The sequence below is a fragment of the Lepidothrix coronata genome, unplaced genomic scaffold (assembly GCF_001604755.1).
Source record: "Lepidothrix coronata isolate B3197 unplaced genomic scaffold, Lepidothrix_coronata-1.0 Scaffold40, whole genome shotgun sequence".
NCBI classification, from domain to species: domain Eukaryota; kingdom Metazoa; phylum Chordata; class Aves; order Passeriformes; family Pipridae; genus Lepidothrix; species Lepidothrix coronata.
Window position 1 is genome coordinate 1,997,332 of NW_016690220.1, and position 13,235 is coordinate 2,010,566.

Below are 13,235 nucleotides of genomic sequence, written 5' to 3' on the forward strand. Positions count from 1 at the left end.
GTAGTTCAGTAGTGATGCAAAAATTGTTCCCCCAACCAAACTGTATCAAAGGGACTACCTGTGGGATGTCTGGGAGCATATAGTGGTAGTAACATCTTTTATCCTAGTCCCTGGGAAACCTGCAAGTTTCCTGCCAACAGCAGAATCAGGACTTAATGCCCAACTGCCTGCAGAATGAATGCTGATTACTGGTAGATCTCCCTTCTTCTGGGTCATGCTGGAAGCTTTGGTTCACTTGTGGAGGAATTCAGAGGGGCATGTTCTTTGCCCTGCTGTGCCAGGAGCAGAGTACTAGCTGTCTTCCCAGCTCAGGACAGCCTCTGCATCCATCCCACTCTGCCACAGCGTGGAGCAGAAGGGAAGCACTCAGCCGCTGAAGCATCAAGGTCTCCTTTCTTTGTCACTGCAGCCTGGGCTGTTCAGCCACTCTGGTGTGTTCTCTGGGCCTCATCAAGCAGGGCCAGGACAAAAGATCTTTTTTTTGCCAAGTACTATGTAGCTCTGAAAAGCTATAAAAGAGTCATGGGATTGTGCTGCCTGCTTTCGGTAGTGCTTCCAGGTTTAAAATTTCTAATTTTGCAAGGTGAAGCATTACCTGTGTTTTCTTATTGTAAAAAACACCAGGGAGTGAAGAGACTAACATTGCCAGTTGCTTGTTTGTGGAGTTTTGAGAACTGGTATCTCTCCCATTGCTTTTTCCAGTTAACTTGCAAAGGCTGAAGAAGTCTTGTCTTTCTCAGAAGGAGCTGACACTGCTATTACTAGGGAAGGGACACCAGACCAGACACCCTGTAGTCCAAGCTGGCAGTCATTACTAGGGGAAGGGATACCAGACCAAACACCCTGTAGTCCAGGCTGGCAGTCCATTTGTTCCTAAACTGAATTGTGGCCATTTAGACATTTGTGTTGGCTCAGTGAATACTTCTGTTTGCTCCAGCTCTTTTATTGATCAGTACAAGTATTTCCAAGCATAAGATTGGATTTAATGTCCAGTAATATTCCAGTTTATCTCTTCACTGTTGTTGGAATATAAAAGTTACACTGGCTTTTATGAGTACATGCCTATTCCACTGAAAAGTTAAAATTTTGGAACACAGTATTCATTTTTGAATGATTTTTTGGTGAATGAATTTTTTTGGTGAAAATTTCGACTTGTACAATATCAGCTATTTCTGCACTTCTGTCATCTTTGCTCTCTGTCTGCTATTTATACATCCAATTTTGGAATCCCCAGTACAAGAAAGACATGGACATCTTAGGAGCAAGTCCAGAGGAGGACCACAAAAATGGTCAGAGGGATGAAACACCTCTCCTGTGAAGACAGGCTGAGAGAACTGAGGTTGTTCAGCCTGGAGAAGAGAAGGCTCCAGGGACACCTGATTGCAGCTTTTGAATACATAAAGGGAGCTTGTAAGAAAGATGGAGAAAGACTTTTTAACTAAGACTTGCAGTGACAGGATGAGGGGCAACATTTCTAAACAAACAGAGGGAAAGATTAGATTGGACCATAAGGAGGAAGCTTTTTAAGATGGGAGTGGTGAGGCACTGGAACAGCTTGCCCAGAGAGGTGGTAAATGCACCATCCCTGGAAACGTTCAAGTCAGGTTGGATGGGGCTCCAAGTTGAAGGTGTCCCTGCCCATGGCAGGAAGGGTGGACAAGATGGTCTTTAGAAGTCCCTTACAACCCAAACCATTCTGTGGTTCTGTGATTCCATGCCATATTCCTCATGCCCACTCCAAACTGCAAAGCAAAACAGCAGCTTGTTCTCCAGAGTTTCACCACTTCTGCCAGTTGTGTCTCTCTGCTGCTTCCAAATGCTTTTTAAGCAGCTCAGTGTTGGCAATACCCACCTTGGCCTTCTTTTTTCATGCAGATCCTGACTTCTTGTCTTATGTGTTCAAATCCTTTGGATACCAAAAGCTAAAGTAAGTCAGGAGCAGGTTAGGAGAGTGTATGTACAAGTGATACTGCTGCTGCTGGAGGCTCTGCCGTTTTCATTTAACACTGATTTAAAATCCTTAGAGAGGGGTAGGCGCATGCCATAGCTTTAAGTCAAAGCAGAATGGTGTGTAGTGAGTGCTTGTGCAAATGTCCTCACAAGAACTGGGATCTAAAGCCTTGCATTAAGCTAACTTACCTGCACAGAAATCTGTATTCCATTTACACTTGCGACTATTAAAAGATTTTGGATGGATCTTTCTAAATGATCCACCTGCCCAAACAGCAATGGTGTGCTATCTCTGCAAAAAGTGCATGCACCTTACTAACACTTTGCATTTTGGAAATTGTGGGAATTAAATATTGTTTAAATTACATTTGTTATTTAAAGAATTAATAATGAAAAATAAATACATTTGCTCTGTTTGCAAAACTCATAGGACATTAATGAAGATCATAAGTTCTGCAAGACAGCAGGAGAGATTAGTTTGGCAGTTTTTCCATTGTCATTTCATTACGTCTGTGGACAGTTTACTCTTACTAGAGCTTTGACGAAGTTCATAAAGTTTGCAGCAATATCACGATGCATTTATTTCAGTGAATGTTTTGCTGCAGAACTGCTCATTGGACAGTGATGCTGAGGTGAGGGCACTACACTGTTATGAAGAACTAAGCTTCTGTCCTGCCTTCTCTCTCCCAAGCCCACTGGCCACGAGCTGTGCTGTCTTTTCTGCTTACACTTTCAAGCTCAACTTGTACTTTATAGTCTTGAGTGTTGTGAAACTCACATGGATGAAAAAAGTTGTGAAATTGGAGCAGATTTCCTCCTCCTGATTTCCATTACCATAGCATTAATGTTTATTTTAGAAAAGAAGAGAGCTCTGCCTCTGCCTTTCAAGCAGAGTTCATATAGGCCTCAAAAAAAGAGGCAGTGTGGGTATTTTAGGGTATCGATCCCAAGTCAGATGGTGGCACATGCCTGCCAAGAAGTGCTGAATTCTAATATGTTTGTTATTCTGAAATACGCAACTTCCCATCCACTGAACCCCAAATTACATTTCTTAAGCAGGTGCTTACTGTGTGGCTCTGGGTCCCACTTGGTCCCGTGTTTCTCTTTTGGTCCAAACTTGTACTATAGCATGTGCTTGTAGACAGCAATCGAATTACACGTTGGCAATGTGTAATTCTGCATTAGAAACATGACAAGTACATGCTTGAGTTCTGGAATTTCTCTAAATTAAAATTAAATGCATTTGTTTCACTCTGCAAATTTTATAGTCCTGTTTTACTTACTGAAAGTAAACGTAACAACATAGTGGTACTGGTCTACTTAAGTATATTAAACTTGCCGTTCTCAGGAGAATGTTTCAATTCCCATATCTGAAAACTTCATAAATGTAGTCCTCAAAAGTGTATTCTAAGGTGTGTGGCTTGCCAAAGGTTAATTGCTTATCCTGCTCGTCGAGGCTTACGGATCCTGTGTCTGTCTTGCTCTCTCATGGGGGGCACCGAGGCCTGTACCATTCTCCAGGGTCCACAGTGAGTCAAGAGAAGCTGGAAATAAGTTGGTTGTTGTCACTGTTGTTCTCCCACTGAAGTCAAGTAGAAGTTGTATTTTTTTATATATATTATTGCCATATGCATAACTCTGAGCAGCAATAATTTTTTAGAGCTTCTGCAGCAGTGAATGTGAATACCATTTGCCACCTTTGTCACTCTGCACATATATTCCACGTTTCTTTTATGTACAGAGGTTTTGTTGACTGAGCATTGGGTATTTTTGTAAGGCACCATGTCAGACTCATATTGCATCAAACTTGGTCCCATTCTTCTTTTTTTTCTCAGCTGAATTAAAAATTGTGCACTTGCTCCAAAGATAACTGCCTACTCTTCTCAGTGTCAGGGCTGCAGTTGTTTTCTTGTTGCTAAAAACTACCAGAAGTTCTCTACAAACATGAAATCACAGCTGGGTGCAAAGGTGGACTGCCTGTGAATGGGTCATTTCCCGTATCAGCAAAGGCATCTGGCAGTAATTACTGAATTCCAAGAGAGTAGCTTAGTATTCTTTTCTGCTCAAGTATAAAACAGTTCCCTGGTTGCTTTTCCTGCAGCGGTATTCACTTAACCCATCCTTAGCTCAAGTTCTGTTAGGAAGTCACTGCAATTGTGCTCCCCCTTCACTTTCTCTCTTACCCTGTTGAAAAGTTAAAAGTGACATGTTATTTAACAAAACTGGATACTTTTTTTTCTTCTATCTCTCAGTAATGCTCCTGTTCTGAATTCATACAGTGCTTCTCAACTTGCAGGCATAGGTAAGATGCAGTTGATGCCTGCATTTGTTATGTATTTTAATGAGCTGCATAACAGTACACGCCTGAATTCTGAAGCTTCACTAAATTAAGATTAAATAGGTTTGCCTCACCCAGCAAATTTCACAGCGGTAATTTACTAAGCTTATTGAAAGTTTAAAATTATTTGGGCTGTAACTGAGCATATCATCCCCCTGTGGCATTCTATTGTGCTTTTATGTACATTTTGGTTTGTATATGGGTGCTGTTTTGTTTGAATTATACAGTTCATTGGCTTATAACATATATTTAAGTAACCTGTATTTAGTTGTGTTGTCTTTTGTTCTAATTTAGAACTTATTGCAGATGGAGCAACAGAAGAAAATCGCTCTTTATCTCTCCTTCCTCATTCTCTTTACTGGGACATTTTGAATGCCAGAGGGGATGACGATCGATGTGGTTTGGCCCCTTACCAAACACTTATACTTAATATTTTACAAGTGTTACTCAATGTTCATTTGTGACAGGTTTGTACTGGGAAGATTCAGAGTTAACTGCTAGGCCAACTAATTGATTTGTGAGTGTGAAATGCCAATATCCAATTGAATACTATGTCCGATTCAAGGAAAGAAAACCAAAACAAACAACTCCTTATTGCTGGTGCCATTTGCCACCGGAGTGTGAGGGGAGTGTGAAGAACAACAATCTGCTTCTGCCACTTGGCAGAGGGCTGTGACTGTGTGTCACAGACCAAAACAGCCTGGAGAAGTCCGGGTCAGAAGACAGGGAGCCTTTGAAGGGAAGGGAAAAAACACAGATTGCTGAAAAAAAGGTGAGGAGAGCATCTTCAGAGGGGGGATGGAAAGCAGCTCAGTTTTCTGTAGAGGAAATGTGCAGTTGAACCCATTGGAGGTAGATTTGGTTTATCTTTTGCACTGATTGAATGAGAACACAGAGTGGTGAGGCACACAAGAAAATCTGGTGTTACTAAGCTGTGAATATAGTGAAAATGAGGAAGCAGTATTGATTGTACTGTTATCATAAATATTTATAGTTTTTTCTTCTGCTGATTTTCTATTTATAAAGCAGTTGATAAGCTGATGTTGAAGCACTGTAACTTTTGATACCTGTAATGCCAGATCTTTACAAACTGTGTGAAATAATGGATGCATCCAAAATTGAACCCAGCTCCTACTTTTTCTTGTGAGCAAACATTTCTCATCCAAATGACTTGGCACATCAGTGGGAGTTCTGTTTTCCCAGTTACTCATGTAATCCACCATGTGAACTGATGCGTGGAAAGCACGGAAGTTAAAACAGGTCACCTAAAACAAGTGCTCTTCTCTTTTCTGCTCTCTAGTTACCAACTAAGACAGGAGTTGTTCCAGCTTCTTAGTGCTAAGCGGCAGTGCAAGGAAGATGAAGACAAATGGAGACAAGAGACAGCTGCCTTCTTCATTCAGGTTGCTTGGAAGAAACAGCTGAACCATGGCCTTCTGAAATCAGTTCCTTCATGTAAAAATCTGAAATCTGTAAACAAAACCAGCTCAGCCATAAAAACCAGCAAGCAGTCTATCCTAAAGCAGATATATGGTAATTTTCACTATACTTTATTTTAAATAACTAAGTTTTTATCTTTTTAACAGAGTGTATTCATCTACTCGCTTTTTACCCAATTGCTAGGGATTTCAACTATTTATAAAAATCAGTCTTAATCTCAGGAGTTCTGGGTAATTTCGTTTCAGTTTCAGGTTAAAAAAACCAAACATCAACTCTGTGATTTAAAATGGCTTCTGCTAAAGCATTATTCCAGCACAGGTCTTGAGCAACCAAATAATTCCGTTGCCAGAGCTGCTCACATATATCAATGTGGAAAAAGAACAAAGCAGTTAAACTGGGGATAGCAGACTGTATCCATGCAGCGTGGCTATCTGGATCCTGGTTTCATTTTTTTTAAGCATTATTTTAAACTTTGGTTTGTGCTGTTTTTAAAATATTTCCATTTGAAGAGTATGTTCACGTTTGAACATAAGTGGTCTTTATGGAAAGACTGTCTTTTACAGTGACTCTGCACTGCTTTGCATTGTGCCTGAATGTGCACAGTGCAAAGGAATGCATCTTGAAGAAATGGTAGAGGAAAGCATTGCTTTTAGACCTTGAGTTCCTTTACAATGTGGGTCACTGATGGAGTAAGGATATGCAAAGTATAAGTACTTTACCAGGTGGTAAGTTACTTCTATCATGGCTCTGTAGCTTAGATAGCCAAAAAGGATAACATAAATAAAACTAATAAATTTATTTTCCTTTTTTCCCCCCTTTTTTTAATAACAACCCCAAGAGGTATTTTAACCTTACTTAAATTTCAGTTGTGGTTGTCACAATTTTCTATTATATAGAACGTCTCATGAGTTTCCTCATCAGAAATTAGAATAATTTTTAGGATAAAACAATGCTGTAGCTTATCGAAATAGTTTGTAGCTTTACATAACCATGTTTATGTGAATAAACACAGAGCTGTTCATATTGTTTGTTAAAGGGCGTTCTCAGGAAGGCAAAGTGTGTCAGTCAACAAGATCTCCTTCTAAGCTGAAATTTTCTGATGTGCAGCTGGTCTCAGGTAGGACACATCCATTTTAAGAATACTTTAATGTTTATATATACAAGATTGGTTTCTTCTTAGAAAAGAAAAAAATCTGCTCAAGGACTGGGCTCTCCTTTCAAAATACGACCAAACTGTTGTGATTGTATGCTCTTTCTTTCACTAGTTTTGGACTTAGTTGAGCACTGCACTTTTATTCTTCTGTCAAAACATTTAGATGAAAACCTGTTTTCATTGGGCTATTACTAGGAAAGACCTTAATATAATGGACTTTTACAGTGCTAAGGCAGATAACATTCACCTGTGGTTAAAACTGTTGACAGATGTTCATACTTGGGTTCAGCAGCACAAATATTTACTAGTCCTGTAGAACTAAAGAATGCTACATGTACCAAGAATTTACACACCTGTTTTTTACAAATACATGCTTTAATGCAGAGATGACAACTTGAAAATCCAAAGCTACTCATCTGATCTCTGCCCTTTCTTTTAAAATGTCATAATGGGGATCCTGGGCTGGGCATGGAGCTTTGGTCATTTCATAGAATTTTGTTTGCAGTTAAGTTTTAAGGCTCCAACAAAATCATGCATTTATTTTTCTCCTTAATTCAGAAGCCACGTTGTCATTACCAGGTCTGTTTGCAACTGCAACGTTATGTCTGGAACTGGTATCAGGGCAGTAGGGTTGGCACGATCAGGACTGTCAAGCCATGCTGGCAGACATAAGGGGCTGCACCATGTGAAACAGAATGGTGTCAAAGAACTAAGATTGTAAAGGTATTACTGGGGTCATTAAAGGCTGGAACTTTCATGCGTGTGGCATTAATTGACAGCTGGCTTAAAAAATTAAGCTATATGATCATCTCTCCTACTACTTCTTTACTAAATGCCATTTTTAAGACTTTTTCAAGTGTATTATGTGCTTACTTGGGGTTGGGAGGCATGTTAGTGCTTCACCATGTCAAGATTTAGAGCCTTGTTGGGCATTTGGTGTTCATGGCTGTACTACACGTGGCTCAGAGGCAGGACACAGCTAGACAGAACTAATCAAGCACTTCAAGGAGACAGTAGTTCAGGTAATTTGCAAAAGGAAGTAAAATACATTTTTCTAGTTTAACAAAACTATGAAGTCAGAAGGAAATCCAACAGTGGACCTATCCTTGAGTTTGTTAGAACTGTAGGTGAGTTTCTGACTTACTAAGAGACAGAGGCTTTTTTCTTTCACTGAGAACTGTTTTAATTAAGAGGCATGACCAGACAGGTGTTTGATTGCCACCTCTTCATGCAGATATGAATCTAAATTTTAAAAGAGCTTTAGCAAATAATGCTTCTTTTCGTTTAACTTTTCAGGACAACAGATCTCCCTGTCTTCTGAAATAAAAAGGCTTTCTTTTGAGGCTTGAGTGTCCTTTGCTTTGATAACTTGGTGACGAATAGGATAGTGATAGGAACTCTGCCCAGTTCCTTTAGAACACTACCTACTTTTATTCACCTAATAGGAGCTCAGGGAACTTTAGCCCTTACTTAAAAGACAATAACATGTTTTTCATCTGACTGCCTTTGTGCATGACAACATTACGTTTGTTGGAAAAGTTCAGAGCTGTCAGTGGCTAATGCCAGATACTCCATTTCTGACGTAGGTGCCTGGAGTAGGTCAGAATGGACTGTTCAGTTTGATTCTTCTCTTGCAGAAGGTACATCTGGGAAGGTGAAGACTGACTGTCAGCTCTAGCTTTAATGTTCATATAGGTAATGGAAAAAGTGTGCGGTGACAAATCTCTACCAAACTCAAACACTTTGGAAGGGGGGATATGCAGAAGGTATTCAAAGGAAATGTACAAATAAGGCAGGCAGCAGGTGACAGGTGGAAAAGGAGCATGCAATGGGATATACAGATATTGGATAGGTGCTTCAGAATATTCCAGCAACTAGGGCCTTTTAGATTGTTACCATTAAAACATTTCAAAACCTGGAATTTGTTCCCTTTTGTTTTTTTTTTTTTAAATTTATTAAATAGATTGTTTTGTGTCAATTTAGCAAATGGTAAAGAGTCTGTCTGCAGCAGGCCAGACAGCCTGGTTTTCTGGTTTCACTGTGGACCTTAAAGCATCTTCAGAGTTGTAAAGAAGGACGTTTTCCAACTCTTGGCATTAAAAAGAAGTCCTTAAAATGTGCTGAGTTCACACCCTCAATGAAACATTCAGATTTAGAAGGACCGTGGCTAGAAGGGGATAAAGCACTGAAATTTAGCCTCAAAACATTTACAAAACTGGGAAGGGAAAACATGCATATTATTTGAAGCAGATTGCAGGAAATAAAAACATTGCATGAGCCCAGACATTCAGCCAGACTCAAACCTGAGGAAAATGGTCAGATGACATTGACTCTTGCTTTCTAATAATTCGAAGAGCACTTGCTTTAACCCTGGCCTAGTTTCCCCTACTTTCTAGAAATGGCCCACCTAACGTTGCTAAATATTGCTCAACAAAATTTCTTGCTGCTCTTCAGCAAACTCAGCCAAGAGCAGTGTGTTAGTCTGGAAGCCTTCATTCATTTATGAGGGTAAATGTGGAGTTAAGCTCCACCACTACAGGTTGCTGAAGTCCAACACACACAGCAGCAGTGTTCTGTGCAAGCTGTACCGGGTGCCACAGAAACCAAACTATTTACAGGCAATCAACAGTGAGATGCCAGGAAAAAAGGGCATGTTCAGTAGATTCACTGTTTATGAAATCTAGAATGCAGTGCAGATGAAACTTTTCATCCTCTGGAGTCACTCATCAAAACCATTTTGTTCTTTTACAGTAAACAACCTACAGTGTGTTAATTTGCTGGAGAACATGGGAAAATCAAAACAATTTTCATACAACATGAGACCAACCACTGCAGCAAAATCAAAAAATACAAGACTCAAGCACTAAGCAAAACCAAATGTTTGGAATTTAAAATCCATTCCAGTACAATTGTTATCTTTCATAATGTATAAGCCATCTACAACATATGAAACTTGAACACATTTTCAATTTTGTATTATCTCAGTATTACATGCCAAGCAGACTTCTAAGGAGTTGGAGTAATTTTGTGTACAAATTAGTTTTTAAATGCAACTGTTAATTTCTTTACCAACACAGGATGAAATCTGAATTGCATTTGGAAACAGAAAATGAAGCACTAAGCCCAGCATTACAATAACCTTGCAGGGGCGACCAAAGCTTTCCATTGTAAAAAAATAGGAATGTTAATTGTGTTCAAACACAGTTTGGAAAGAGAAGGAAAATGTACTAAAGCTCTAGCAGTTCTGAAAGACTGCTGTATTACTTCACCTCCAATTTATTACATTAATTTCAAAATCCAAACAGGAATGGAAGAACAGCCTTCATGCTCCACTTCCATACTAAAGAAACAATTGTTTTTAACTATGGATTTGGAGGGAAAAGCAGAGATGTTGACATAAAACACTAAGTAAATAAATTGCTTTCACAACCTATGGAAACTATTAGAGGTGCATTTTCTACTCTTTAAGATTATCACCAATTTTTTTAATAACTATTTTTCTACATGCATGAAAAGAATTTCTACAGAAAGCAAAAAAAAAAGAGGATCCTGTTCTAGGAAAAAAAAATAGTTCTTTTAATAGTTTTGCAGCTGCCACAGTGTACAGTATTTACCTTGCACAAAGTATTTAAAAAATATGAACTCAACAAAAATAAAAAATGTTACTCTAGTTTCAAAGTATATTGTTTTCTATTTTTTCTTCTACTTAGTATTACATAACTCTGAGTTTTTTTAATATGATGCTTCAAAATAACAGATGACCAGATTCAATATAACTCTGTTTCTCTGCAAGCACTTAAGCTTCAAGGAGACTGGATTTTCTTTAACACCCCTCACTGTGGTCACCACATCTATTAAAACACCTTCCAGTAACATCTACTTGCTTGAAAAGACAGGCAATAGAGGTATGCAGTTCTCTGTAAAATTTTTATTGTTTCACTTACAAAAAAATTGACAAGCTTTGTTCCAACATCTTCCATTCAAAACTAAATAGAAGTAAATGCTTTACAATAAATGCAGTTCGACCTCTTTAATATACCGCGTTCATAGGGCCAGGTGTCTGGGGGTGAGAGGCAAGGTAGATGTTGAAACAGTAATGGAGGTCTGTTAGCCACTGCTCCTGAACTTCACCGCTCTTCAGTGTCTACGGAGAAGGAGAAAAAAGGTAAAACTTGCAAACCTTTGCTTTGTTTTTACAGTTAATCAGGTGTGCTGTTAAAGGTACAAGACAGCCTTGTTCCCCTGCACACAGTGACACTGTTCTCCTCGTTTAAATATTTCAACATGGTATGTCTCTTAAAGCCCAAATAATAAAGTGTTATGACTGGGTACACTAAGTCAGTGTTACATTATCAAGTGTGTGAATTACACCAGATGTGCTTTCCTTACTCTTAATTGAAGTGATTCACTTACTTCCCCATTCTGCAATTTACAGGCAATTAAAATGCAAATGAGCGTGGTTCTACTAAGGCAGGAGAGCTCACTAACCCAGTCTACAGGAGAACTGCTACCCACAGATCAATGTAGCCCATGGCCCAGTAACTGACTCTTCTCAGCATTTGTAAGTGGTTAAAAATACCCAAAACCAAACCCAACCCACACATGGTGGAACATCACAAGAACTGGCTGTGGGATTTTCAACACTAAAGGAAACCAAACTTGCAAGTTAGAGAACTTGCATCATAATCTCTCACATGTGCTTCCACCACTACTGTTTTGTTTAAAGTATTCTTCTTCAACATTTGCAATAATTTTAAAAAATAAACACGATGTATATGCAGTCTCTGGCAAGTTTCATACCATGATGTCCTTGATGATCTGTTGCACCAGAAACTCGTTTGTGATCATATGGCTCCTGAGCTGACCGTGTTGCATTAGTAAGCGAAGCAACTGAGCAACAACAGGCAGTTCTTCCCGACAGATCCTGCTCACTTGCAGGCTTTGCAGCATCAGCCTCAGTAATCGTGGCAGGAGTGCTAATGCAGATATACACGATCCCCACAGCATATCCCTGAGAGGAAAGCAGAATAAAAATTGAAATGACTGAGGATATATATTTCAAGGATGCTGCTGTGAACTGGCTGCATGGCTGTCTAAGGAAATGTGCTGCTGTGAATTCAATCGTGCCAGCTGCCTTCACCAGTATTGGTAGCAAAGCAGAAAACTTGTACCAGAAAATGCTGAATTTTAAAATATTCCAAAATTATGTACAGCACTGGAGAAAAAAAAAAAAAAAAAAAGGTCCAGCCCTGGAGCTACAAATGTTGCTGAAGTTCTTGCACAGTGTAATTTCTGCTTGACGCAGCTGGGAAGACATTTTTGGTTCAGTCATTGTTCAGGTACACTTGAATCTTTGTTTAAGATTCGTAAGAAATTAAAGTACTCAGATTTTTGTGATATGCAAGTCATTAAATACAGTAAGTGAAGGAGGATTCCGGCTCTAAGTGCACGTCTTTTCAGGAAGCTTTAAATAACTTTCCTATATATGGAAAAAACTGAAGTTTAACTTGTTTAAAGACATTTCCACTTTTCAGGTAAACTTATTTGAATCTGTTATCTGTAGCTTTTGGGTTCTTTTTAAGTCAAATGGATTTGCAGTCTACATAATGATGCCTGAGAAGTTTTGTTGAAGCTGAAACATCAGGTCAGTAAAGACTACAAGCTTGTAAAGCCAAATCTTTGCAGTGTTTTTAAATGTATCTAATGAAACTAAGGCTAAAGATTAAGGTATAAATGTCCACCTTTCTAAAGTCAGGATGGTTCTGACATCTAAGTAGAACAATAGAAGATGAAACCTTCTTCAGTTATTGTTTTAAGTAATTCCAGCTAAATTCGTAGCTGTCTTTCTTATATCCAAGTACTGTTTTGAAGGAAGCAAAAGACAGGAAAATAAACTCGGGGGGGGGGGAGGAAAGCAAGGGGTGGTATCCTTTCATTTTACATCTTTAAATACTTGTAGCTGCAAAGACAGAGACAATTAACATGGTAAGAGCAGCTTTACCTTTTCTGTAGATGTTCTGCATCCTCTTTGTCTAAAGTTAGCAGAAAGTACAGAAGACTGTAACAACAAGAGGCCAAGAACTTATGCAGGTTTTCACTTATAATGCAGGCTTGATCCAAGAGCTTATTTATGGCACATAGAACAGATCCAGCTGTGCTATCAGGTATTACAACCAATCCAACCTGTATAAAACAAAACAAAAAAACCAACCCCAAGTTCATCACTTTATACACAAGTTTTTTTGCAGGAATACAAACATGCTTAGAGCTGAATGAACCTCTTTCCTACCATGACATGTATTACTTGGTTTCTGTTCAAGTTCTACATACCACTGCATTTTTTCAAATCCCTGT

At 39.0% G+C, this 13,235-nt stretch overlaps 2 protein-coding genes across 10 annotated transcripts in view; one reads left to right on the forward strand and one right to left on the reverse strand.

Moving 5' to 3' along the window:
- Nucleotides 1-11,653, forward strand: part of INVS (inversin) — a 94,279-nt gene extending 82,626 nt beyond the window's left edge. For 5 of the 9 annotated variants that reach the window (XM_017813205.1, XM_017813206.1, XM_017813207.1 and 2 more), the window contains 3 exons: nt 5,589-5,821; nt 6,765-6,845; nt 9,633-10,423. In XM_017813205.1, coding sequence (XP_017668694.1) covers nt 5,589-5,821; nt 6,765-6,845; nt 9,633-9,748 — 430 coding nt within the window. In that variant the 3' untranslated portion in view covers nt 9,749-10,423. Of the gene's footprint in view, nt 1-5,588; nt 5,822-6,764; nt 6,846-8,177; nt 8,441-8,467; nt 8,577-9,632; nt 10,424-11,316 lie in introns of those variants that run through there. The other 4 variants (XM_017813208.1, XM_017813210.1, XM_017813212.1 and 1 more) reach the window with 4 other exon arrangements.
- TEX10 (testis expressed 10) overlaps nt 10,790-13,235 on the reverse strand; it is a 52,803-nt gene continuing 50,357 nt past the window's right edge. Inside the window, exons 14-16 of the mRNA XM_017813215.1 lie at nt 12,883-13,064; nt 11,682-11,892; nt 10,790-11,025 (exon numbers count right to left, since the gene is read on the reverse strand). Coding sequence (XP_017668704.1) covers nt 10,912-11,025; nt 11,682-11,892; nt 12,883-13,064 — 507 coding nt within the window. The 3' untranslated portion in view covers nt 10,790-10,911. The remainder of the gene's footprint in view (nt 11,026-11,681; nt 11,893-12,882; nt 13,065-13,235) is intronic.